Consider the following 24,029-nt stretch of genomic DNA (forward strand, 5'->3'; position numbering starts at 1 on the left):
ACAGGAAAAGCTTGACTGTCTTTGACTTAACATGAAAATTACTAGAACCCATTCTTTACATGCTCCCAGCCAAAGATAGCATTCAGATCTGCTTTCTTGCTTCCAATAGATAGTTATTTGCCACTGTTTCTCCATGAAATGGAGTCTTGTGGTGCAATATTAGTCTCTTGCACCACATGATTGAAGTGAAATGTGCAACTTCTTGTAGTACTCAATGGTCTTCCTTCTATCACGTTTCCACGACATGCTTCTCTACCCAGCTTAGAGCACAAGTCAGCAACCTGCTTACAGATACGATAGCAAAATACTGCGGATACTGGAAATCCGAAATAACAACAGAAAACGCTGGAAAAACTCAGCAGTCCCAGCCCCCACTTGCTTTAAAATCTATCCCTCTTCCTGCTTTTCTTCCAGTTCTGACGAAGGGTCTTCGACCTGAAACGTTAACTCCGTTTCTCTCTCCACAGATGCTGCCCTGGCCTGCTGAGTTTTTCCAGCGTTTTCTGTTGTTACTCCTGCTTACAGATCTCAGCTATTGCCATTCTGAAATGGGCCACAAGGCGGTGTGTGAGTAGTTTGGTGAGACGCATCCTCAAATTTGACGACCCAATTCTGTCAGAATGTCCTTTAGTCTCCACTTAGGCCTAAAAAAATGAGGGCGCTAACGGAAGGCGCAAAGCAACTAGCGCAAAATTCAGCGGGAGGTTAGCCCTGGCCGCGATCTTCGGGAGCACCCCCTGAATTACCGCCGGACGCTATGTCCGACGGGGTCAGGGGGGCCTACCTGCGGCCGGGGAGGCGCAATTTAAAGGCGAGGTGCGGGGCTGCCATTTTTGCTGCTGGCCGCCTGCCAGCACTCCCGTCCCCGGCCTCCTGAACCGCCCCCCCGCCGCGGAGTGCCGGCTGCGCTCCAAGAGTCCAGCACTTCTCTTGAGTGCCGGGCTCTTTTGCCGACACTCCCAATCCACGGGGGCCCAGCTGGGCCCCGGGTTGTGCTGCGCAAGGCCCCTCCCCTTTAAGAAGGGGAGGAAGACCTGCAACACCGCGGTGCGACGTGCCGCAGTGCATGGCGCTGTGGCACATAATGCCGCAATATTGACTCGCAGCGCTCCAAGAGGGATGTGGGGCGCTTCCAGTAGTGCCCCGCTTCCCTCTTGGGGCACAACCATTCAATTTCCGGCCCGGGGGTGTTAATTTTTCCAGGGTGCTACTCAATTTTTAGCCCTTAGAGTCATAATGGCACAGAAAGAGGCTATTTGGCCCATCGAGTCCGTGCCGGCTCTCTGCAGAGCAATCCAGTCAGTCCCATTCCCCCGCTCTATCCCCATAGTGTGATAGTAAAACCAAGATTAGAAACTTGAATCTACTTCCTATAACTGTGTGGCCCAGCAAATTGGGCACTGTGCTGTTCAATAACTTCAAACTGAAACAAATTCAAAATGCAATTAAGTCACTTCAATGTAAACACTAAATTCTTGTTGCGGTGCTGCTCGGGCATCCATTAACTTACCAACCCTACGACGTTCTCTTTGTTCCACACCACAGAGGTAGGAGTTATGTCTGCCAGGTTTGAGGGAACCCGACTGGTCACGACCACTGAATTGCCAACGGAGACCCATTGTTTTTTCTGCATCTCCAGCTGTAATCCTGCTGCCCTTACACCTGCAACAGACAACAAGAGCTGATTAAAATATGAATAGAACAGCTCGGTTAGTATGCAACTGAGGTATGGACACCAAAGGCTGGTCTATGCTGATCCCAGCCAAGGCACTACAATTGGGCTCGGTAGCTTTGGGCCATTGAGGAGAAAAGAAGTCTGCCAAGGTTCCGGCTCCCGATTGCCAACCAATTGGCATTGCTGGAGAACACATGCAGGTGGAGAACGGGCGAGGGCAGGATAGGGCTCAGCCATCACACACTCCAGAGGTGAAATAACCTACCAATTACCGCTGTCAAGCCCGCACATGGAGAATGGCCACTAGGGCAAGATTCCAGCGAGCGACCATGGCCTGTAGATCTGTAATACAGCGTTGCAACAGAGGGAGAGAACACAGGCAAAAAAACAAAATCCAAAGATGCAGAAAGGTGAGATCAAGTTTCTGTTTCACCTTGTCCAGAGCAGTAGAACCAGAGGACACAGCCTGCACTTCAAACGGGAAAATTCAAAACAAATCTGCAGAAACATAGGGCTGGATTTTGTCAATGGAGACGTGCTGGAGGCGGGACTCCTGGTTTCCGGGTTTCAGTCCCGCCCCCAGTCTGAACAATCCATGCTATTTTTCCTTGATTGGTCTTGTTAAGCCCGCCCTGCGGGCTTACCGGCCAATTAAGGGAAAGCCGGTGACAGATGACGTCAGCGTATGACGCTTCATCTGTCGAAAAAATGTTGACAGATGAATTGTCAGCGTTTGACAGCTTTGAGAAGCTGTCAAACAATGACGATCTCTGTTCTAAGGTGAGCCCTTGCACACAGGCTCACCAAGACCTCTCTCCTCAACAGAAAGCGGATGGCTGCTGCATCTGAGAATGCAGCAGCCATTCTGTCATCTCTGCCGTTGAGGTGAGGCACCTCCGGATCCTCAAAGGTTGAAGCCTGCAGGAAGAAGCAAAGGTAAGGAAACTTTTTCCAACACTTTACACTCACCTCTCATACTTACCTGTCCACACTTGCACCCATCACTCACCTCTACAGCTGACATTTCGACCCCTCTCACCCCCGCAGACCCACTGCTCGCCTCGCTGACCCTGGCGAGGTTCGCAGCCGTAGGGAAGCCCACAATTGCAGGCGTAAAATGGGGAATAGCCTCAAAACTGCCTGTTAACTATCTGTTAACAGGCAGTTAATTGACTCTAATCCCCTTCCCGCCTCGAGGAGATGGGTCCCTGTGCGACTCGGGGACCCACCTCCTGGGAAGATGGTACGGAGGCGGGTTGGGAGCGGGGTCGGTACCTGCTCTCAATTTCTGCCATTTTCCCGGCAGCCCCACCTCCATACCCACCTCCGCAGGGCTGAGAAAATTCCCCCCATAATTTCAGTGGGCGAGTGGTCAATCTAGGGAACCAGCTCCCTAGGGAGGCGGTGGAAACAGTTAGCAGCAGTTGATTCAATCAAGTGCAAATTAGATAGATTTCTTTCAGAAAATAATATTTTGGGATACAGTATATAAGTACGTGTCAGCTGTGGCTCAGTGGGTAGCTCACTCGCCTCTGAGTCAGAAGGTTGTGGGTTCAAGTCCCACTCCAGGGACTTGAGCACATAAAGCTAGGCTGACACTGCGATGCAGTGCCGAGGGAGTGCTGCACTGTCGGAGGTGCCGTCTTTCAGATGAGACGTTAAACCGAGGCCCTGTCTGCTCTCTCAGGTGGATGTAAAAGTTCTCATGGCACTATTTCGAAGAAGAGCAGGGGAGTTATCCCCGGTGCCCTGGCCAATATTTATCCCTCAATCAACACAACAAAAACAGATTATCTGGTCATTATCACATTGCTGTTTGTGGGCACTTGCTGTGTACAAGTTGGCTGCTGTGTTTCCTACATTACAACAGTGACTACACTTCAAATAGTACTTCATTGGCTGTAAAGCACTTTGAGACGTCCGGTGGTCGTGAAAGGCGCTATATAAATGCAAGTCTTTCTTTCTTTCTAATTTGAGACATGACATGTGGTAAGTGTAGCATACTTGGGAGCAACGGGTGACTTTGGACCCATTGTTCCCAAATCGCTCCACCATTGGAGGTTTTCCTCACCTCATTTCTGGGTCTGTTGTAGGATAATTAATAGAGGTTGATTGCTATGATTAGTCAACAACCCCATTAGCATTGTATCATGTGACTACCAGGATGGTAGAAGGCGAACTAGATTGAATCTTTTCTCATGTAGCAATTCCTACGTACCTGTGACAGATACTTTTACTGGGCCTGGTTGTATAGATTCAGCCGCTTGTTATAAGGGCTCTAATTAATGTGCATTTGGTGGAACTTGAGCACAGCGTTGCTCAGAATTCATTATGATAGACATTAAACTGTCAATTTCACTGAAGAGAAACCATCACGATAGTTGGGCTGGAAAATGAAAAGGTTAGATTACCACATTAGGGATGTTGTTCCACGAGTGGTGGCAGGGGTTTGAGGTACATTATTGGAAGAAGTGGAAGATGATTTATTCTGTACCTAACCCATGCTACAGCTGACCTTCAAGTGCATCATTTGAGAGTGTAACAGGAGCTCTACCCTGTACCTTAGCCAAACTGCCCCTGACCTGAAAGTCTTTGATGGGGCAGTGCGGCGGGAGCATCTAAATCATGCTCTAGCTGACATAGGAATGCGTGATGATGATGGTAGGTGGTAAAAGTAGAGAGTGTTTTATTTCCCCTCAATCACTCACCTTGATGAACACAAAAATGAGACATTGGAGATTGTTACACATAATAAATTATTAAAAATATAGGATCAAAACACAACCCTACTTGGAGAGCAAGGGGGCAGCCTAAACAGAACAGCTCATGAAGAAGAAAGTAAAAATACAGCAGAAGCTGCTTTATAGCTACTTACTGCTGAAATACTTTCTATTTGTGCCAGGATAGCTCCACTTAATTGCATAACGCTCCTATTGGCAAACACTTCGCTATAAAGTACCGTTAATTAGGCAACCTCCACTGAAATGAGTCATGTCTCTCCTATATCATTATCCCTGTATAGGATTAGTACAGTTTATTTATTCAGGCGGTGATCATGAACAGAGAGAATAGCTCTCTGCGCAATGAATTACCAAACTGCATTATTTATTTTATAAGCAGAAGTTGTCAGCTTTGATCTTGAATTCCAAAGGCCAGTCTCAGGCTGGTTCAATATACTGGGCAGTACAGGGCAGTTTGCAACCTCTTTTGCTCCATCACAACCTTTCTTGTGTCTCTATTTTATCAATGCGACTGCAGTCATCATTGCTCCGAATTTCCCATTCATTCTTTTGTCCTATGCGTTATCCTTCTGCTTGCACTCAAGAAGAGCGGGGGAGTTCTCCCTTAGTGTCCTGGCCAATATTTAATCCCTCAAACAACACCTGAAAACAAATGATCTGGTCATCATTATATTGCTGTTTGTGGGAGCTTGCTGTGCGCAAATTGGCTGACACCTTTCCTACGTTGCAACAGTGACTGCACTTCAAAAGTACTTCATTGGTTGTAAAGCGCTTTGGGATGTCCTGAGGTTGTGAAAGACGCTATAGAAATGCAAGTCTTTCTTTTCCAAGGACTGAATTCTACAGGCTTTTAAATCCCAAGCTTTTGCCTACTTCCTGATTTACCTCAGCTTCACCTGGAATTTTTTTTTTTAAGTGCTTTTTTGATGGTTCAGTGTGGTGTATAATACAGTCTGCACTGCAACACAGTGATTAGTAGAAACTAGATCCAGAGATCAAATGGTACTAGTCTCAGGGCATAGTCTCAGGATAAGGGGTCGGCCATTTAGGACTGAGAGGAGGAGGAATTTCTTCACTCAGAGGGTTGCGAATCTTTGGAATTCTCTGCCCCAGAGGGCTGTGGATGAGGCGTCATTGAGTATATTCAAGGCTGAGGTCGATAGATTTTTGGACATAGGGGAATCAAGGGATTTGGGGATCGGGCGGGAAAGTGGAGTTGAGGTAGAAGATCAGCCATGATCTTATTGAATGGCGGGGCAGGCTCGAGGGGCCGAATGGCCGACTCCTGTTCCTATTTCTTATGTTCTTATGTTCTATACTGTGCAAATCTCATTAATTAAGTGCATTAGACAGGTTTACAAAAAAAATGATGGAACACAAATCAATACTTTATAGAGTCCTACTTGGTTTGAGTTTGGGGAATCAGAACCCAATTCATACTGGATACAAATCTACAGCATAAAACTGCCTCTGCTGCTTTTCTCCTCCATGCTCAATAAACCTCAGCTCATCCAGAACTCCGCTGACCACATCTTAATATGCATCGAGTCCCAGTCACCTTTCATCCCTGTCCTTGCAGACCTACACTGGCTCCTGGTCACCCATCGCCTCAAGTTTAAAATTCTCATCTTTATGTTGAAGCTCCTCCATGGCCTTACCCCCTTCTTATCTCTGTAACCTCCTCCAGCCTTACAATCCACCTCCCAACTCTGACTCCAGTCTCTCCCCCACCATTCGCCCCATCACTGACAGCTAAGCCACCAGCCACTTAGGCCTCGGTCTCTGGGATTTCCTCTCTAAATCCCTCCCTCTCTTCTTTTAAGACCCCTCTTAAAACCCATCTCTTTGACTCAGCTTTTGGTTACCCTTCCTAACATCTCCTTCATTGACTCAGAATTCATTGCTTTCCCCCCTCCCCTCCCTACCCCACTCCCCCTTGCATTTCTGTGGAGTGCCTTGGGAAGTCCTTCTACATTTAAGGGTGCTATATCAATGCAAGTTGCTGTTTTTGTCCACGATTCTGCAATGCATCATCCGTGCTTCTCAAAAAGGCCGTGTGGATGGGCTGGGATAGAAAATGGAGAATGTGGAATTTGGAGGTGGTTTCCTGAGGGGCTGGAAATGGCGCATTTAGCCCATGTCTGAGTCACGTTCTAGCTGATTTGGGGATGGTTAATGCTGCTGGCTAGGTGCAACAAGAAAATTTATCACGGAGATTTCCCATTTAATACTGGAGGAATTGAATTCTTGACAGGAAGAGGATACCATATGTGAATTCCATTCCATTCATATTGGCAAAAACCCATAAAAATCACAGCAGGTCCTGTATCTCCTCAGAGTAAGAGAGGTAAGGAAACAACTCCCATTTGTTCAGTCAGGAAGGATTCAAAAGCAGCACGAACATCTCTGTCATTGAGGGCTGGAAGATATGTTCTTACTTTGATTGGTGCTTGGATTAGAAAAGATTATTCTGATGTAAAGGAACTGAATCCTTATTGTTTGGATACTTGAGCTCTAATTCTTTCCAATAAAACCCACAAGAACATTTTAATAATTTAGCCTCCCCATGCGTTTTGATGTTGTTTCCGACAGCACAAGTTTACGTGTGGCTGTGGCAATTTCAACAGTTGGTGCTTGGGTTTAGCAGGTCCAATAACTTTATTTAAAACTTCCATATAAAGCTTTTGAGAGAGTCGGTTACACTCCAGATGTATCGCTTCTTAAGGTCAGGAGGGTTTTTTTTAAACTAGCATGCTGGGTTTTTTTCTGACCAGTGAAAGAAAATTACAAGCAATCTATAAGCTCTCCTTGCCATACAGCAAATCAATTCTGGATGACCACTGGACCTACTTTGACCACTTCCTCTTCTGGGAGTACACAGATAGTGGACTTAGAAAGGGGCAAGTTTTGCTATCGTATTAAAAAGGGGCAGGTCTGCTTTGCAGATAAACTGCAAAATTTCTGCAGACAGTATATTATACTGATCACAACAACAACAACACTTCGCTGGGAGCAAGCGGAAGCCAAGCGCAAGCAGCGCAAGGAGCGCACGTCAACCCAAGCACCCCACCCACCCGCCCCTTCAACCACCGTCTGCCCCACCTGTGACAGAGACTGTAGGTCCCGCATTGGACTCATCAGTCACCTGCGAACTCATTTTTAATGTGAAAGCAAGTCATCCTCGGTTCCGAGGGACTGCCTAAGAAGAAGAAGAGCACCTTTAACGTAGCAAAACTTCCCAAGGCGCTTCACAGGAGTGTTATCAAACAAAATTTGACACCGAGCCACATAAGGAGATATTAGGGCAGAGCTTGGTCATAGAGGTAGGTTTTAAGGAGCGTCTTAAAGGAGGAAAGAGAGGTAGAGAGGCAGAGAGGTTTAGGCAGGGAATTCCAGAGCTTAGGGTCTTGGCAGCTGAAGGCATGGCCATCAATGACAGAACGATTAAAATTGGGGATTCTCAAGAGGCCATATTGGAGGAGCACATATATCTCTATTAAGATGGAATCTAAGCAGTGATGCAGCTGTTGGCTTCACTAACCCTTGACCATTAGTCCTGTTCACATTACTGTTTTTAATGCTCAATTGAATCCGTTAATCCATTTCTTCAGTAAATTGACCAGTTCTATGCATGCAATTAAAACAGAAAGCAATGATTTGTGTTCACTGGACAGCAAGCATGCAGCTGTCATTCAACTGTCATTGGTCTACACTAGTCAGTTTCTTAGTAAACATTTGTTGATATGAAAAATCTTCTAAAACGTGCCAACTGGGGCCTGCGCGCCTAAGAAAACAAGCGCAATTTGAAGAGCCTTCCCGAATCGTGCAATCGGCAGAATCTCGCCATTTTGACCTGGGGGGTGCATGGCCAGTTTGTGGGCGGGGCCTGATCCAGGCGAATTGAATCTTGAACCAGCGTCAAAAGATCGTGTGCGCTGGTTCGGCCAATTGCGCCGATATAACTAGTGGAAACGAGTGGAAATTCTACCCCAATATTTCTTACACAGAGAAGCAGCTGAACAGATGTGTTTTCTCACCTCCAATCCCAACTATCTTAAAGGTGCCCAATGAACTCTAGGAGGGAGGCCTGGCCACTACAATTAATTCAATCGATCTTCTGGAGGTTAATGTCACTGGGGAGGGAGCTTGGAGCTGTTAATACAATTTATATTAGCCTATAAACACTATCGCCCAAGGCCTAGTACATTCCTATGACATTGTGCTATTTTAATGCAGACGTTAAACCATTTATTTTAAGTGGGTTAACACCTCCACTAAAGTAATGCACAGAGCAACAAAATATGAATATATTAAATGTTCATCCATTAATATCAAACCTGAAAAGCTCCTCCCTTCTCCTAGAACACTGAATACAATTTTATTTTCACCATCAAAAAATGCAATTTATCACTGTAGCCAGAATGTCCTGTAGTCATTATCCATATTTATCATAATAAATAATAAAACTCATTATTGGAAATGTTAAAGTAAGATTGAATAAAAATATAATTCGGGAGTTTTGGGATTCAAATCTATACAACAGTTTATGGTGGGATTCTTTGAATTCTAAATTACAGATCTCACTAAGCACATTCTGCCTATATGTGGCTTACAGACATTAAAGATCGTCTGAAAGGGATTAATCTACAAAAATAGAAAAATACTTCAGTTTAAATTAAATCTCCCCTTTTTTTTTAACCAGATCAGTTTCTTTGATTGCATCCTTAAACAGAATGTCATTTTAAGCTCTTAAATATGAAGCAGAAGTATTGTTTTATTGAATTGGAATGGTTTCAGCTCTTGGTGAAGTGAAGCTCTGCACACAGCCCTGCTCCCCCACTCTTCTATTCTCTATTATTATACAGGTTGCTGTCTGGGATTCACACCAAGCCCTGCTCTTGAGGCTCTGCCCTTTTCGGACAATCACTTTGACCAAGATGCTCTTTTGTACACGATCTCCATTTAGCAAGAATTGGAAGAAATCATAACTTTTTCCTCGTCATTTCAAAGCTATTGGGGTAGAAATTGGACCTCGGTGAGCCTGTTTTACAGGCGTAAAATGTGCCCAGCAAAGGCCAATTTCAGGGACCAATGCCTGAAAGACGTCATACTCGATATTGGGTCAGGCCTTTTATCTTCAGGCAGCCGCCCAAAACAGGCCTTCTAATTTCCTTACATCTTAAGTTATTGATAGGAACAGAACTTGGTGTCCTGATTTACAATTCAATCGCCAATGAGGCAGTAGTGCCAAGAACAGCCCTTGCCAAACCCTAAGGCCTACAAAATTTATACAGGACAAACCAGCAAGGAAGAAGTACAGGCATAAAAAGGACTGAGGCCGGGCTTTTTGGGCTGGATTGGAATGCTCTTGTGCCATGGTTTGGACAAACTGGTCTAGACTGGTGAACCTTTTTAATAGAATGGATAAATCTTTAAACCCATAACTACCCAAGATAAGGACACAAGAAATAGGAGCAGGAGTAGGCCATTCAGCCCCTTGAGCCTGCTCCGCCATTCAATAAGATCATGGCTGATCTTCTACCTCAACTGCACGTTCCTGCACTATCCCCATATCCCTTGATTCCCTTAATATCCAAAAATCTATCGATCTCAGTCTTGAATATACTCAATGGACTGAGCCTCCACATCCCTCTGAGGTAGAGAATTCCAAAGATTCACCACCCTCTGAGTGAAGAAATTTCACCTCATCTCAGTCCAGAATGGCCGACGCCTTATCCTGTGACTATGTCCCCTAGTTCTGGACTCCCCAGCCTACATAAAAGTGCAGTCCCCAAGGCTTCATACACCATAGCACAGTCTGCCATCAGTACTCACAGCCTCAGCAATAGAATATTTGTTTGACAAAATTTTTTTTTAAACTCTTCTCTGCATCTCACTCCCCATCAGTGTTACACCAAACTCTGCTGGACTTTTGATTACCAGCGACAACTCCTATGAACAGTAATGTCCCGAGGCACTCAGTTTAATCATTGTCAACCTAGAGTGGCACACCAGGGGGCAGCATTGCACAGGCTCCTTGCAAAGAGCACTTGACTGTCAGCACATTTCCATGCAAAGATGGGGATAATTTCCCTTCAAGGATGCAAGTCCGCAGCTCACATCCCTTCTGCTAATTTCTGCATTGTTCTTTGCTGTATTCAAATCCAGTCTGTGAGATCATCCTCCAAACTTAGATTATGAGGGGTTTCGACAGAGTAAATAAGGAGAAACTGTTTCCAATAACAGGAAGGTCGGTGACCAGAGGACACAAACTTAAGATAATTGGCAAAGAACCAGGGGGACGATTAGGAGAATTTTTTTTACGCAGCGAGTTATGATGATCTGGAATGCCCTGCCTGAAAGGAAGCAGATTCAATAGTAACTTTCAAAAGGGAATTGATATATAGTTGAAAAGGAAAAATTTGCAGGACTACGGGGAAAGAGCAGGTAAGTGGGACTAAGTGGATAGCTCTTTCAGAGAGCCAGCACAGGCACAAAGGGATGAATGGGCTCCTTCGATGCTGTGTGATTCTCCAAAAGCCACATGTCTTCACAAAAAACCCACTGGGTGAAAAATTACAAAGGCTCTTTATTAAATGATCACATTCTGTAGGAGAGGATGTTTGGACCCTTGCTCCTCAAAATATACAGGCCTTTTTTTTTTGTTCCCTAGCCAAGACTACCCAGCACAACAGGCCAACAGACTTCCTGTGACTATAGGGGCAAAGGGCCCGCTCCCAGCTTTTTGTGGATACACTCTGAGCTGAGGCAGGCAGGTGTAAAAGAGTCTCTGAGCTGAGGCAAGCAGGTGTAAAAGAGTCTCTGAGCTGAGGCAGGCAGGTGTAAAAGAGTCGCTGTGGATTATTTTGTTTATTTTCTCTCCCTCTCTGTTCGTCAGCTGCCACGGTGACATGACCGAGATAGGGAATTCAGTGTGTGGAGGAACCACAGACGGGAACTCACTGTGACAAATAGGGAGCTTCAGTCTCGATTCTGGACTCCATCCGTACAGGAAGCTGGAAGACTTTGGTTACTGCCACAGCCAGTATTCAGCTTGAAACACATAAGCTGCTGCAGGCAAGATCCATGGTTTTCATATTCAATTGAACAAACAGGACACCCTTCCTATAATAAATACATTTTATCTGCAAAGCTCATTAAGAGATGTTTTACAACTGAGAACCATTTGGCACGTTGGCTTACCCCGCCCTATTTTTCTGTCTGTTGACGTTGAAAATTCTGCCCGTTGTAATCTACTGTACTGTCTCAGCGACTGGTTATTATTGGACAACCTGCACCATTGTTTCGAACCTGAAGTCACGGTCTGAGAGAATCGTTATTGTACCGCTTTGAGGTCAATGGGAAAGGATGTCATGACAGGGGTCAGGACATATGTAGTCAGCTAAATTCAGTATCAAAGGTTGCAGTTCAACCCCCCCTGGGTTCGCATTACCGGATTCTGCTTGCATAAAGGAACGTGGTTCGTGGAGAGCATGGGTTCGCTTATGGGAGCAAGTCTTTGATGCTGTGTATGAGATAAACATTTGAGTAGAAATCATAAGCAAAGCACTATGTCACGTTGCGACAAGGCACAGAACTCCGCATTATGTCAACAAGCTGCCCATTCCTCCAGCCACAGACAGGGAACTGCATCACGTGTCTAAACTCTGACATTTGTAAAATAGATTTGTTTCAGGATACCACATAAAGAAGTCACACTTCCATGACAATAAATCCACGGCATCAAGTACAGAGTCTGACCCTGCTCCTTAAACAAGCCTCGTTACATCGGTGGCCCGTTTCCAGGACGAGTTGAGTTTAGAACACCCTGCTCTGGTAAAACCATTTTGCTTTACCAATCTTCTTCCAGGTCACTGGATAGTGATCAGTGGCGGGGCCCCAGAGCTAATGTTCCCTCGTTCTAAACCAGGGGACAACTGCAGCAGCCCTGGTTCTGTGCCAGCTGAGATCAGCCAACTCGACAGAGACCAGAGATCAAACCTTCTTGGCCTGTGTGGCTCATAACTCATCATTTACCACTGCGCCATCAGGAGTTAGATGATTTCTATCACAGGAAACTTTTTTTTATCCGGCACCGACGGGACCGACGTGCCGGTTCATCAAAAATTCCGGATAACCGAAAGCTATAGTAAAAGATACGGAGCTGAGAGCTCTGTATAAAGCAACAAACCCTGTTGCTTAGCAACAGGTTCAGAACAATGACCACAAGTTCCAAGCGTCTCTGTAGCTTAGCAACAGCTGCAGCCACACCCTTGCACAGCAACAGATCGGGGAAGGCAAGTAATAAAACTTACCTGAACCTACTCCTGAATTTTGCCGGATAACTGAGATTTCCGGTTATTTAGGTGCCGGTAAATCGAAAGTTTCCTGCACTTGGTTTTGTTACTGGGCCTTCAAAGGTCCTTGGGGGCTCGATGGGCTACAGTGCAGTGGGAAATCTTCTCCCATTTCTTTTGCCTTTTCTCCCTTCATTTGGCTCTCTCTATTATTGAAATTGTTCTTTCACCAATAAGCAGGGAAGTAACCTGCCCCATCGTGTAGCTCTGTAACCAGCCACTGGTTCTACATGAAAGTGTGTCTTGCCCCTTCTATTGTCTTCCCTCCCTCTTAAAAAGGAAGCCTGTAACCTTCGGGTGAAATCTCAGCTTTGATCCAACATCCTACCTCCGCACGGTAAAATGCAATTGGTACATGTACGTACGTGTGCCATTTTAGAAGGTTGGACCAGTTTCAGTCTCTTTACAACATAACTTTCTATCACACAGAGAAGCATGCATCTACCCATCCTCCACCCCACCAGTCACAGCAATGGAACAGGCATCTACCCACCAGTCATCATTTTCATTAAGGTTCTAGGACATCAAAAACAAGATGACATCAACTTACGAGGAACATTCGCAAATGTTTTTATAAAATGCAAATGAGCCAGCGCAATGTCGTTGTCAAAATCCAAATTCTGAGCGAGCGTGGGGGAGGAAAGGAAACAGGATCTGGGATCATGACTTTGAGCTCTGATGTTGACATTGCTGAAAATTCACTGAAAAGCGTAAGAATGCTACGAACCACCATGTCGTAAAACACAGAAGTGGGGAACAAGTGGACTGCTATTTAAAAAAACGGGACTAGCCATTTTATATTTTTAGAAATTTCCAGGCCATCTACTCAAAAATCTGAAAGGTGCAACATGTGCCTGAAGATCACAGGTAGGCAACAGAATGCGAGGTTCGCTGGGGTAAGCGGTGAGCACAGGTGGGGCAGTAAGATGGCAGCCGGTCTGGAAATAGGCTGCAAAACAGGCCGGTCAGCTCAAACAACAAGTGCTACAGAACAGCCAGGCTCAGAAAGATTATGCCATTCCGCTTCTGTTTTCTCTATTCAGATGCTGCAGCAGCTGCTTGTATGACGTAGAGATTGTCCCTTGCAGGACAATGTCAGGATGTGGGGCCATTGATTGGGCCTAGCATGTGTTGATTATTTCCCACGCCACAAACACAGGCCGCGACCTTAAGCTCAAAGACGCAAAAAAACAAAACGTTCTGGGAAAACTTCTCCCAGCTGAAAGGACCCAGTTTCCTGTTTAAGCCTCTGAGATTCCCCAGTAGCTAATTTACATCAGCTTGTCCGTTTGCCTCAAGTTCCATTACTACAAAGACAAATGTTGGGAAGCACGTTCGGAGGAACAAGGATATTTGTTCAAAAATGCTTTTGTGTTTGGCACAGCCCCTTCCTCTTTGTACTATACACACTCCTATTACTTTCAACACTGAAAATTGTGTTTTAACGCCATCATCTCAACATTCTGGATAACATCAGCTGGGCCACAAAAAGCAAGGCCCGGTTTAGCTTGGCACGGGTACGTTTATAGACCCATATCAATGCGGGCCAGCAATAAACAAATGCTCAATTGGGCACAAGTGAGAAGATGTCATGCCAAAACTTTCCGTTGGGTCAGACCGCACCTAGATGTACGAACTGTGCCCAAAAGGAAAAGACCCTTTGGTCCGTTCAGCCTGCCCCACACAACCTAAATGCCTTGTGGTGTCAGCGGTGGCTCAGTGAGTAGCACACTCGCCTCTGGGTCTAGAAGGTTGTGAGTTCAAGCCCCACCCCAGAGACTTGAGCACAACATCTAGGCTGACACACCAATGTCAGTACTGCACTGTCAGAGATGCCGTCTTTCGGATGAGATGTTAAACCGAGGCCCTGTCTGCCCTCTCAAGTGGATGTAAAAGATCCCATGGCACTACTTCAAAGAAGAGCAGGGGAGTTGTGATAAAAATGCTAACTTCCGAGAAGTTATGTCATCACTTCCTGTGAACTATGAACTATGAACTATGAACTGTGTACATACCTCACTTCCTGTAAATGTCACTTCCTGTTGGACTGGTATAAATACTGGTCTGTTCAGTATTGTAAGAGGCTTCTACCAGAGGCATGGTAAAGACCTCTCTTGTATATAGTGTGTTTATAAGTTACTTAAAGCTTACTTTAAAGTTACTTGATGGTAAGTCTCCTTTTTCTTACATCAGGAGTTATCCCCGGTGTCCTGGCCAATATTTATCCCTCAACCAACATCACTAAAAACAGATTATCTGATCATTATCACATTGCTGTTTGTGGGACCTTGCTGTGTGCAAATTGGCTGCTGCGATTCCTACATTACAACAGTGAATGTACTTCAAAAAAGTACTTCATTGGCTGTAAAGCGATTTAGGACGTCAGGAGGTCGTGGTAGGTGCCACAGAAATGCACGGCTTTCTTTCTTGTCCATCTAGACTCTGCACCCCACCGGAAAGGCATAAGGGAAACATTCAACTGGGCCTAATCGTCCCTTCATCTCACATGCACGTTTGCGAGGTAGTGCTGGAGAGCAGTAAGCTAGGCTTGTTTCTCTCCACACCCCTCTCCCACTGGCCCCATTACACTGAGGCCAATTGTAACACTCCCCCCCTCCCACCCCCTCACAACTAAGTTAGCAGAGACTGGGGATTGAATCTGGGCCTTCCAAATCAACATGACGAATTTCATTATGAACTGAGCTTAGAGCAGCTACTTTTTTTATAAATGTATTTCTTCTTTCTGTCTAATTGTAGATTTTTATAAAAACAGCTTACTAAATTTTAAACTTCAAATTTCTTTCCAATTTGCTCTCAGGATGTGGCCATCGTTGGTAAGGTCGGCAGTTATTGCCCATCCCTGCTGATACAACGGAGTGTCTTGCTAGGCCACTCATAAGGGCAGTTACGAGTCAACAGCTTTGGTGTTAGGCTGGAGTCACATATAGGCCAGAGCGGGTAAGGACGGCAGGTTTCCAGCCCTAAAGGACATTAGTGATCCAGTTGGGTTTAAACGACAATCCGACAGCTTCATGGTCACTTTTACTGACACCAGCTTTTCAATTTCCAGATCAGCCCACACCCCACTGACCACTGGAAAGGTTGTGCTATGGCAGATATATAATACCTGTCGTTTTAAAGCAAAGTACCACAAAGTGTTAGTTATAAGACAATGATTAATCGGCACTGATTCAGGGAGGCCACAGGGTGTGAGAAACATCACACTAGTGCAGTAGGAGGTGCAGGTCTTTCGTTGGGACGGAGCACATTGTTGAGAGCTTTAACCTTTGGTCATTTATCTCATCACTGCTTGCGGGTTCTTGCTGTATGCAAATTAGCTGCTGTGTTTTCCTACATTACAAACACTGGCTACACCTCAGGAGTACTTCATTGGTTGTAAAGCGCTTCGGGACGTCCTGAGGACATGAAAGGCGCTATATAAATGCAAGTTCTTTCTTTTTTCTTTCCCTTTGTAACATTTAGGATTACATGACAATTCAGTACAATATCTATTCCCCCTGTCCCTATATTGCTGGCTGCAGATACAGACAGCTGGAGGGAATCGCAATGGGAACCAATCATTTTCAAATTATAGAAGGTCTACTTGCTCCCACTTAAATTTGTTTACTTAGATGAAGAGCCCAATTAAAGCAATAAAGGTTGATTAACGACACTTGTGGGGGGGAATTTTCCCTGCCCTGGGGAGGCGGGTTTGGAGGTGGGACTGCCAGGAAAATGGCAGAAACTGCGAGCAGGTAGCGACCCCGCTCCCAACCTGCCTCCGTGCCATCTTCCCGGAAGGCGGGTCCCCGAGTCGCGCAGGGACCCATCTCCTCGAGGCGGGAAGGGGATTACAGCCAATTAACTGCCTGTTAACAGGTAGTTAACAGGCAGTTTTGAGGCTTTTCCCCATTTTACGCCTGTAATTGCGGGCTTCCCGACGGCTGCGAACCTCGCCAGGGTCAGCGAGGCGAGCAGTGGGTCTGCGGGGGTGAGAGGGGTCGAAATGTCAGCTGTAGAGGTGAGTGATGGGTGCAAGTGTGGACAGGTAAGTATGAGAGGTGAGTGTAAAGTGTTGGAAAAAGTTTCCTTACCTTTGCTTCTTTCTGCAGTCTTCAACCTTTGAGGATCCGGAGGTGCCTCATCTCAACGGCAGAGATGACAGAACGGCTGCTGCATTCTCAGATGTCAGTGTTTGACCGCTTCTCAAAGCGGTCAAACACTGACAATTTTTTGACAGATGAAGCGTCATACACTGACGTCATGTCACCGGTTTTCCCTTAATTGACCGGTAAGCCCGCTGGGTGGGCTTAACAAGGACAATCAAGGGAAAATAGCGTGGGTTGGTCAGACGTTGCTGGGGGTGGGGGTGAAACCCAACAACCAGCAGTCCCGCCTCCAGCACGTCTCCATTGAGAAAATCCAGCCCTTGATCTCTGAGCTATGCACATACTCTGGGGAGACTTGGGCATTTGCTGTACTGGCCGATTAGTGGCGGTGAACCTTGGGACATCCTGAGGACATGAACGGCGCTATATAAATGTAACTTCCTTCTTCCTGTCTATCCAACATACCCCATCTGGGTGTACTTGTTGTGGACACTGGGTGCCTGAAATGGGGGAGTGTTTCATTCTCCAGTTTAATGAGCATAGAATTCAGTAAACAAAAGTTTTTTAAAAAACACATAAACTTTGCAAGTCTGGCAAGATGACATGTAGTCACTGCAACGATGGCCCTTAAAGTTTCACCACATTTCAATCTTGCATAAAACACAGCAACATATCTGCACACGTGGCTCAGAAGTACCCAATGAAAAGGCTGATCTTTCAACAATTTCCTTATAAACTGCACCTATAGAATGTGACTGTTCACGACAGACAGAACCTGCTGTTGCACGAGAGACCCAGGTGTGCAATGTGCTGAGTTTAAGTCCCACTCACCCATCACTCCTGTGCTCGTTGACCTACACTAGTTCCCAGTCCCCTAAACACCTAATTCTCATCCTTGTTTAAATCTCTTCATGGCCTCGCCCCCTCCCCATCTCTGTAACCTCCTCCTGCCCTACAAACCCCTCCCCCAATTCAGCTCTCCATTCCTCTGACTGACCTCTTATGCATAGCCTGCTGCCTGCGCCCCAGCATGGAGGGCCATGCCTTCAGCTATCTAGGCCCAATGCTCTCAACTTCCCTCCCTAAAGCCTTCCACCTCTCCACCACCCACTGCTGCTTTAAGATCCTCCTTAAAACCCACCTCTTTGAGCAAGCTTTTCACCCCTAATATCTCCTTCTTTTCTCAACGCTTCCGTGAAGCGCCTTGTGATGTTTTTCAACACAAGTTGTGGTCATTTCTACACCGACAAGCTACTCTTGTTTTAAAACTAATATTCCCCGCATACACGCACAGCCCGTTTATCTTGGTTCAGATTATCTCTCGCCTTACAAAATTATTTTTGGGCTACACACACCACTGGTGGCCGAGAGGACAGGAAGGCTGTCCTACTCCCTCTTACGATAGCAAAATACTGCGGATGCTGGAAATCCAAAATAACAACAGAAAACGTTGGAAAAACTCAGCAGGCCAGGCAACATCCGTGGAGAGAGAAACAGAGTTAACGTTTCAGGTCGAAACCCTTCTTCAGAACTGAGAAAAAAAGCAGGAAAATAAACAGATTAAAAAGCAAGTTTGGGGGCTGGGAAATGGGGGAGGGGATGAAAGAACAAAAGGGAAGGTCTGAGAGGTGAAGAGACATTAAGAGATATTCAAGGCGAGACGAGATGGTAAAAGGACAGGTAAAGAGACAAAGGATGGCTCCAGATGAAGTGTGAAATGCGCTGGCAGAGTGAGAGACAGCTGCCGTGTGGGAGAGAGAAAAGGAAAAGGCACAAACCAAAAGTGTGGATTAAAAATATATAAAAATGTAATAGGGGCCGAGGTTATGATCTGAAATTGTTGAACTCGATATTGAGTCCGGAAGGCTGTAAAGTGCCTAATCGGAAGATGAGGTGCTGTTCCTCGAGCTACTGTCCTACTCCCTCTTGATACGGCCACTAGGTGGCAGCCAAATGCATGTTGCTGATGACTGGCCCACCTTACAGCACCACCCTGAGATCAGCAAGGGTTATGGACTAAAGGCACAAAACCACATTCCACCGTGTGGAAAGTTGTGGTGATATTTTGACATTTTAGTGCCAGAAAGCTGCTCTGCTGAACATTCCTGGTCTCTGGAGCAGTGGGAACAACGTTCTCTTTGCTCAATATTCCCAATTAAACATTAACTCTGCAAGTCTATTGCCAAACACTTATATGAGAAGAAGGTTGACACGTTAGCGACTGGTGCCTCCGTTAACTGCACGTTAACACTGCGGCTAAATCCAGCACTTTCGGCAGGGTGCTAGTATGATAGGTATTTCAGAAGGTTCTGCTACTCAGTAAATTCATTCCCTATTTACACCAGACCCATCTAAAAATGTCTGTTAATGAATTTGCAGCTAAATTCTACTGTTCAGTGGACATATCACAATAGTTAGCTCAGTGCTCAGTGGAGAATGGGATGCCCCAGTGTGAGGCAGGAGATTTAGATTGGGTTGGTATAAATGAGATTATTATGCCCTTTAGAAAGTGCAGCAAAGGAAATTAGGCCACCCACTCTTCTGGGCTCCCCAGTACCCACAATGATCCACGGTGCCAGTGTTGAGCTCCTGTTACCATTCTGTCCTCAATGCTTGACCCTCCTGTCTGAACATGGTGTGATTTTCAGGTAGCCATGAGAGCGCGGCATTGCTCTTAAATAAAATGAAACCATTTATGCATCACCGCTCCTCCCCCCATCACGCACAGCATCAGGTGTTGCCAAACATCATTGTTGTTGTAGGGGACAAATCGCAATCAATGTGGGGGAGGGAGGGGCTACTTATACCCCAGCCCTCAGGGGTGGTGGGGGTGGTGGTGTGCGCACTCAAATGTCAGCAAATATCACTTTGTAACTGACCATTACAACTGACCTAGACTGACGTGGTCTACAGTAAGGTAAATTTAGTATGCAATGATTGGGCTCAAGTGGAAATCCCACGCCTCACTGGTTCTCTGCTTCTGGGAAGGAGGGAAATCCAGTGTAGCTGCAGCAGCTTAAAGGGCCAAAAGCAAAATGTTTTGATTGGGGGGGGGAAGAGAAAAAAAGGGAAAGAGGGTAAAAAAGGGCAAAAGATGAAAGAAAGAAGGAGAAGGATAGAGCAAAAGAGGTAAAGCAAGAGAGAAAGAAAGGGATAAAGAAAGAGAGAAAGAAAGGGAGAAAGCGGGAAAGAGCTAGTGCTGGAGCTCGTTATAATTCTAATGGGCAGAGGGAGGAGCATCTGCAATGGCCAAAGCCTCAAGATTTTCTGAAGCTACAATGGAGGTCACGTGGACAGATAAGGGCAAAAACAGAAAGGCCTTTTGGCTACAGGAAAGGAAGCCACAGGAAAAGAAGGTTCAGGCAGTCTGGAGGAAGGTGGCTTGGTCAGTGCCACCTCAACCAGCCCACAAATGGCAATTCAGTACATCAAACACTTTAATGACCTCACCAGGTTGGCCAAGGTAAGTGAAGGCACAAATGCCCATGCAGATGCTGAAATAATGCTGGAAACATGACTCACCACTACACTATGCAGGATAATGCAGTGTAAAAAGAGAGAAATTAGATAGTTATTAAGCACAAGATACCCTCACTGCCGCCCACCCACCACCCACTCCCCAGACATGCATCACTCTCCTGCCATTCTACTGTCCCATATCATACTTCCTGCAGTGTTTGAGTGATAAGTAGAGAGATTGGTGCATTATCTGCACATGAAAGAATTATCACAGTGGAAGGGTGAAAGAAAATTGTGAATTAATCTGTAGCTTGTCTAAATGTCTTCTTTGCAAAGAAGAAACATGTGCCTACCCAAAGGGAAAGGAGGACTACAGATAGAGGAATGGCAGCCTGAGCAGAGAGGAGGAGGAAGCTTTACATTGATCCCAACTTGCATCTGGGGGAAGAATTGATTTCTCTCTCTCTCTCTCACTCTGTTTTGCTGGGTCCATAGGAAAGTTAATAAACTCAGAGGCATGCCAGCACAGGTCACCAGTCACCTGCATAATGCACCAATACACTGCTGAATGACTGGTGTGACTAATGTCATCAGAGGTCACTGGAAATATTTGGATGCATCAAAATGTTGTCACCTTCACAACCACTGATAAGGCTGTACCCCTGATGGAAAGAGGCTGCAGGTCTGGTTTCAACAGCTGGTTTATCTCACTTACTGCATTCAGAGGGGATCTGCAGTCTTCTCAGACGCCGCCTATTAGAAAAATCCAGCAATAGACCCTCCTTGGTCTGAAGACCCTGTGGTGTAGATACCTACATTTCCAGTTCTGACGAAAGGTCATCAACTTGAAACGTTAACTCTGTTTCTCTCTTCAAGATGCTGCCTGACCTGCTGAGTATCTCCAGCATTTTCTGTTTTTATTTTACATTTCCATTGTTGCCTGCATGCATGATGAATACTCTCCTGGCTTTCATCCTCTCCTCTTCCATTCCCTCATCCTCCACTCCTCAAAGCACAAGAAGAATGGACTCCCAAGAAGGAAATCCATTTATTCAGGGAATATTTGTCACTGTATTCAGTAGATGGTGTTTGTTAATATGCATGAGATGGCATTTGTTAATATTTAGAGAGTATTTGTTAGCAGTAACCATGAGCATATGATTAGAGAAGATTGATGAAATAAGATGTAGCAAGACTATGGAGGGATCTGAACACTAGGATAAGGACCTTGCAAATTGATATGCTGAGGGATGGAGAACCAGAGGTTCGAAGTGTGATAGCGCTGGATGTGCAAAAATAATAAATGGAATGCAATAAATAGTAGAAAATATTAGGAGGGGAAAAACCCCATGAACAAAATGCACCTCTAGACAAGCAAGGATACAAATATGAAGGATTAAAAAGATTGGGAAACAAACCAACGTCTGGTTAGTTATTCTGAGCTTGGTCACCATAGCTGGACATTGAGCACAAGGTGGGCGGCGTGTGGACGTTTTGGGTTTGAAGATGGAACGATTACTCTCTTTAGTCAGGCCTGCCAACTGGAATCTACGTTGGGAGGTATAATCGTTCAACAGAATCCCATCCCTTGATCCCTCCCCCTACTCTGACCTCAGCTCCTAAACAAAACGCAGGGTGCATCTGCCGCACACATGAACTGATCATTTGAAAGCCGGTGAAAAGTCAAGTATGGTCATAAATAATATATTTAGAAACATTACTCTCCTCCATAACAAAGAGAGAGAGCACACTGCCATATATTATTGATATAACTAAAATTGTTCTTCTAAGTTGCGGTGTTTTGTGCAATGTTAAATGTCGGGTCTTGCTCCACTCTCCATCAGCCAGAGTTGACACTTTTGATCACGGTCCAGGAACTGCTGGATATCTGTATGTGTGGATGCTGAGTGTAGGAGGACAGGATCTGGCAAGCCTGTTGCCCCACAGTCAATAGCTACTGACACTGTTTAGCTTCACATGGAGAAAGAAGAAAAATTGCATTTATATAGCACCGTATAATATCGCTCAAAAATGTCAAAGCTCTTCCCATGCAATTAATGACCTTCAGGTACAATGACTGCTATATTGGCTAATCATTTTGCACACAGCAAGGTCCCACAAAGGGCAATGCAATGAATAACCAGTGTAAAAGATCCCCAGGCACTATTCGAAGAAGAGTAGGTGCCCTGGCCAACATTTATCCCTCAACCAACATCATTAAAGAACAGATTATCACATTGCTGTTTGTGGGAGCTTGCTGTGCGCAAATTGGCTGCTGCGTTTCCTACGCTACAACAGTGACTCCACTTCAAAAATATTCATTGGTTGTAAAGCGCTTTCGGGCGTCCTGAGGTCGTGAAAGGCGCTATATAAAGGCAAGTTCTTTCTTGATGGCATTGGTTGAGAGAGGCATGATGATCAGGGCACCAGGAAAGGTTCCGGCCATTCTTCAAATATCACCACGGGGTTTTTTTTTATTAATCCGCCTGAGCCACTGGAACAAGCAGTCGGGGCCTCGGTTTGCTGTCTCATCAGAATAGCCTTCAGAGAGAAATACCAGAGGCCTGCTGACAACCTGAGAAACTGTACAACAGCATAAGTCATCACAAAGTAAGGGGGGGTGTAAATTGAAGGAAATAATGGAATCCTACTATGCTAGAACATAAGAACATAAGAACATAAGAAATAGGAGCAGGAGTAGGCCAATCGGCCCCTCGAGCCTGCTCCACCATTCAATAAGATCATGGCTGATCTGATCCTAACCGCCAATCCACTATCACAGAACCATCTCCTGCATCTAACAGAATTAGACACACGAAATAGGAGCAGGATCAGGCTACACGGCCCCTGGGCCCGCTCCGCTACCCACAGGGCCATGACCGATCCGAACCTAGACTCATGTCCAAATTCCTGCCCGCTCCCCATAACCCTTTATTCCCTTTACTTCTAGGAAACTGTCTATTTCTGTTTTAAATTTATGTAATGATGTAGCTTCGACAGCTTTTTGGGGCAGCATATTCCATGGACCTACCACCCTCTGAGTGAAGTAGTTCCTCCTCATCTCAGTTTTGAAAGAGCAGTCCCTTATTCTAAGACTATGCCCCCTAGTTCTAGTTTCACCCATCATCGGGAACATCTTCCCTGCATCCACCCGATCCAAGCCCTTCACAATCTTATATGTTTCAATAAGATCGCCTCTCATTCTTCTGAACTCCAATGAGTAGAGTCCCAATCTACTCAACCTCTCCTCATATGTCCATCCCCTCATCCCCGGGATTAACCGAGTGAACCTTCTTTGTACTGACTCGAGAGCAAGTATGTCCTTTCTTAAGTATGGACACCAAAACTGTACGCAGTATTCCAGGTGCGGTCTCACCAATACCTTGTACAACTGAAGCAATACCTCCCTATTTTTATATTCTATCCCCCTAGCAATGAAAGCCAACATTCCGTTGGCCTTCTTAATCACTTGCAATATGATTCAATGCAGAGGGGAAATAAATTGATTATGAAACAAAAATGATTACTGTACACATTCTTAGTTTAGGGTGCAAATGCCATCTGGGTGAAATGGGTTTTAGTCTGAATCCTCAGCCATCAATACAGTGGCAATAGAATACAAAAACAGTTGGTCTGATTTTTAAATGAAAATCTTTTAAGTCACAGATCGCCAGATTCAACAGGCACT

General features: G+C 45.4%; 1 protein-coding gene across 1 annotated transcript in view; it reads right to left on the reverse strand.

The window, feature by feature from the left end:
• esama (endothelial cell adhesion molecule a) overlaps positions 1 to 24,029 on the reverse strand; it is a 148,878-nt gene that overhangs the window by 46,538 nt on the left and 78,311 nt on the right. The window contains exon 2 of the mRNA XM_085968066.1: positions 1,511 to 1,662. Coding sequence (XP_085824192.1) covers positions 1,511 to 1,662 — 152 coding nt within the window. The remainder of the gene's footprint in view (positions 1 to 1,510; positions 1,663 to 24,029) is intronic.

The sequence above is a fragment of the Somniosus microcephalus genome, chromosome 26 (assembly GCF_052327205.1).
Source record: "Somniosus microcephalus isolate GS21.2 chromosome 26, FLI_Smic_1.0, whole genome shotgun sequence".
Classification (NCBI taxonomy): domain Eukaryota; kingdom Metazoa; phylum Chordata; class Chondrichthyes; order Squaliformes; family Somniosidae; genus Somniosus; species Somniosus microcephalus.